The sequence below is a fragment of the Hesperophylax consimilis genome, chromosome 6 (assembly GCF_061612785.1).
Source record: "Hesperophylax consimilis isolate HC1 chromosome 6, BYU_Hcon_1.0, whole genome shotgun sequence".
NCBI lineage: Eukaryota > Metazoa > Arthropoda > Insecta > Trichoptera > Limnephilidae > Hesperophylax > Hesperophylax consimilis.
This window is the reverse complement of record NC_142841.1, coordinates 38,283,812-38,286,076: the sequence shown is the minus strand read 5'-3', so window position 1 is coordinate 38,286,076 and position 2,265 is coordinate 38,283,812. Positions and strand designations below refer to the sequence as shown.

The window sequence follows — 2,265 nt, the reverse complement described above, 5'->3', positions numbered from 1 at the left end:
ATATTTCAAAAAAAAAACATTATTGTCCCACCAATTCTAATAATTAAGTATATCAAATTTACCCACTAATCTGAACCAAAAAATCGTATATTCGAATAGTATAGTGCCAAAAAATCTCAATTTCAGTGAAACACCGCACCAGCAGCTGCAGACCAAGCATCAAATTCACCGCAGAACGCAACAATTTCTGCAGACCAACATCAATTTCATCGCAGATCAAGGATCTACCGGATTTACTACGCAGGCAGAACTTTAGTTCCGGACCTCGTAACATCCATCACAAATCAATGCCCAGTAATCAACACCAAGTAACGAACCATAATTAATCCTACATACAGTGATTTTACAGTTAAATTTCCGAAAACGAACATTCTAAAATAACTTTAAAAAAAAAAAATTTTTTTTGCAAGTGTACAATATTGTTACATGTCTATTAAATTAAGTGACCAGACAAGTTGAACTCGTCACAGTACATTCACATTATTTACATTGTATGCACTCTAGATTAAGGGATTTTTGAAATTTCCGGATACCATCAATCTAACATTTTTGAATTTTAAAATTTTTTTCAAAACCTAAATTTACTGTCTTCATTGCTTTTGTTTCCTTGCTATTTTTACGCATACATCTGCCTATTTTATACTGCCTATTGCTTGCCGTATTATCAACACAATATGTCATTCGAGAATAACCAGACATCGAACGAAATCCACGGTAATAATTCCACAATGGACACAACAATAAACTCTGTCTCGGTTAAACTACCCGCGTGCTGGCGCGACAACATTGCACTTTGGTTCGCACAAGCTGAAAGCCAATTTTCTAACTCAAGACTAAAGGATGACCTCACCAAGTACAACATTATTGTTGCCGCTTTGGATACGGAGACCCTCAGGACCGTAAGCGACATCGTCATCAATCCTCCTGCAGCAGACAAGTACACTCATCTCAAATCAGCACTCATCGAGAGATTACAAGATTCTGAAGAAAAGCGACTCACTCGTCTTCTAACCGGACTTCAGCTCGAGGACAGGAAGCCTTCTGGACTGCTTCGACTCATCCATGAACTCGCTGGTCCCGGGCTATCGGAGAGCCCAATCGTACGCGTACTTTGGCTACAAAGACTCCTGCAACACATTCAGGCCATTCTTACCACACTACCCGACGACAATCTGTTACAACTAGCATCTGCAGCAGATAAAATCTCGGAAGTTTATCAAAAATCTGAATGTGAAACTATGGACAATAAACATTATAATGGCATCCCGAACTCGAATCCAAACATCAGTGCTATATTACAAAATTTACAAGAACAAATTTCGGCACTCACTCTAGAAGTCAGTCGACTTAAAACAACTCGGAGAGATGATCATGGACAGGCAAACATTAATTTCGAAAACCGGAATCCCAGCACCCGCCGCGAATGGCGTCATCCATCGACATCATACCCAAATTCCGCGCACCGACCTCGTTCCAGGTCACGTGGTAGACCGTTACACACTAATAACACTGTACACGGCTACTGCAGTTACCATGCAAAATTCGGTAACAAATCACATAATTGCACCAAACCATGTACTTTTATTAATAATAAGTCAAGAAACGACAGTGGAAAACCCGCAGTAGAGACGTGCGATTTTCCTCAAAAAACTTGTCGTCTCTTCATTCACGAACTCGTGACGCGACAGAAATTTTTAATTGACACTGGTGCTGACGTATCTGTTCTCCCAAGATCATGCGGGAACACGACCAATACGGTCACCACAGATACATGCCCCACCACATTATACAGTGCTAGTGGGAAACATATAAAAACATACGGTACAAAAACTATAAATCTCCAATTTGGCCTCCGCCGCGATATGAAGTGGAAGTTCATCATCGCAGACGTCTCGAAAGCCATTTTAGGAGCAGATTTCTTACACTTCTTCAACTTAAGCGTCAACTTGAAGAAAGGAACCCTAACGGACCAGTCAACAGGATTGCAGATTAGAGGAGCTTCGCTGCAAGGACCCTCATCTGGCATTTCAACGCTGTATTCAAGTCAAAAATACCGGGACATCCTACAAAAATACCCAACACTGACTCGACCCAACATCAAGAGTCAAGACGTTCCGAGTCACAACGTCACTCACGTCATAGAAACCAAGGGACCGCCGGTAACTGAACGAGCCCGCAGGATGGCACCAGCACTGCTTGAAGCCGCAAAGAAGGAATTTAAATTTATGATGGAGCAAGGGATTTGCAGGCCATCCAAAAGTAGCT

At 41.4% G+C, this 2,265-nt stretch overlaps 1 protein-coding gene across 1 annotated transcript; it reads left to right on the top strand.

Moving 5' to 3' along the window:
• The first annotated feature begins 728 nt into the window (after positions 1 to 728).
• LOC149423323 (uncharacterized) lies at positions 729 to 1,798 on the top strand. The gene is made up of 2 exons (XM_089632720.1): positions 729 to 1,100; positions 1,733 to 1,798. Exons 1-2 carry the CDS (start codon positions 729 to 731, stop codon positions 1,796 to 1,798), a joined length of 438 nt encoding a protein of 145 aa, XP_089488846.1.
• The last annotated feature ends 467 nt before the right edge of the window (positions 1,799 to 2,265 follow it).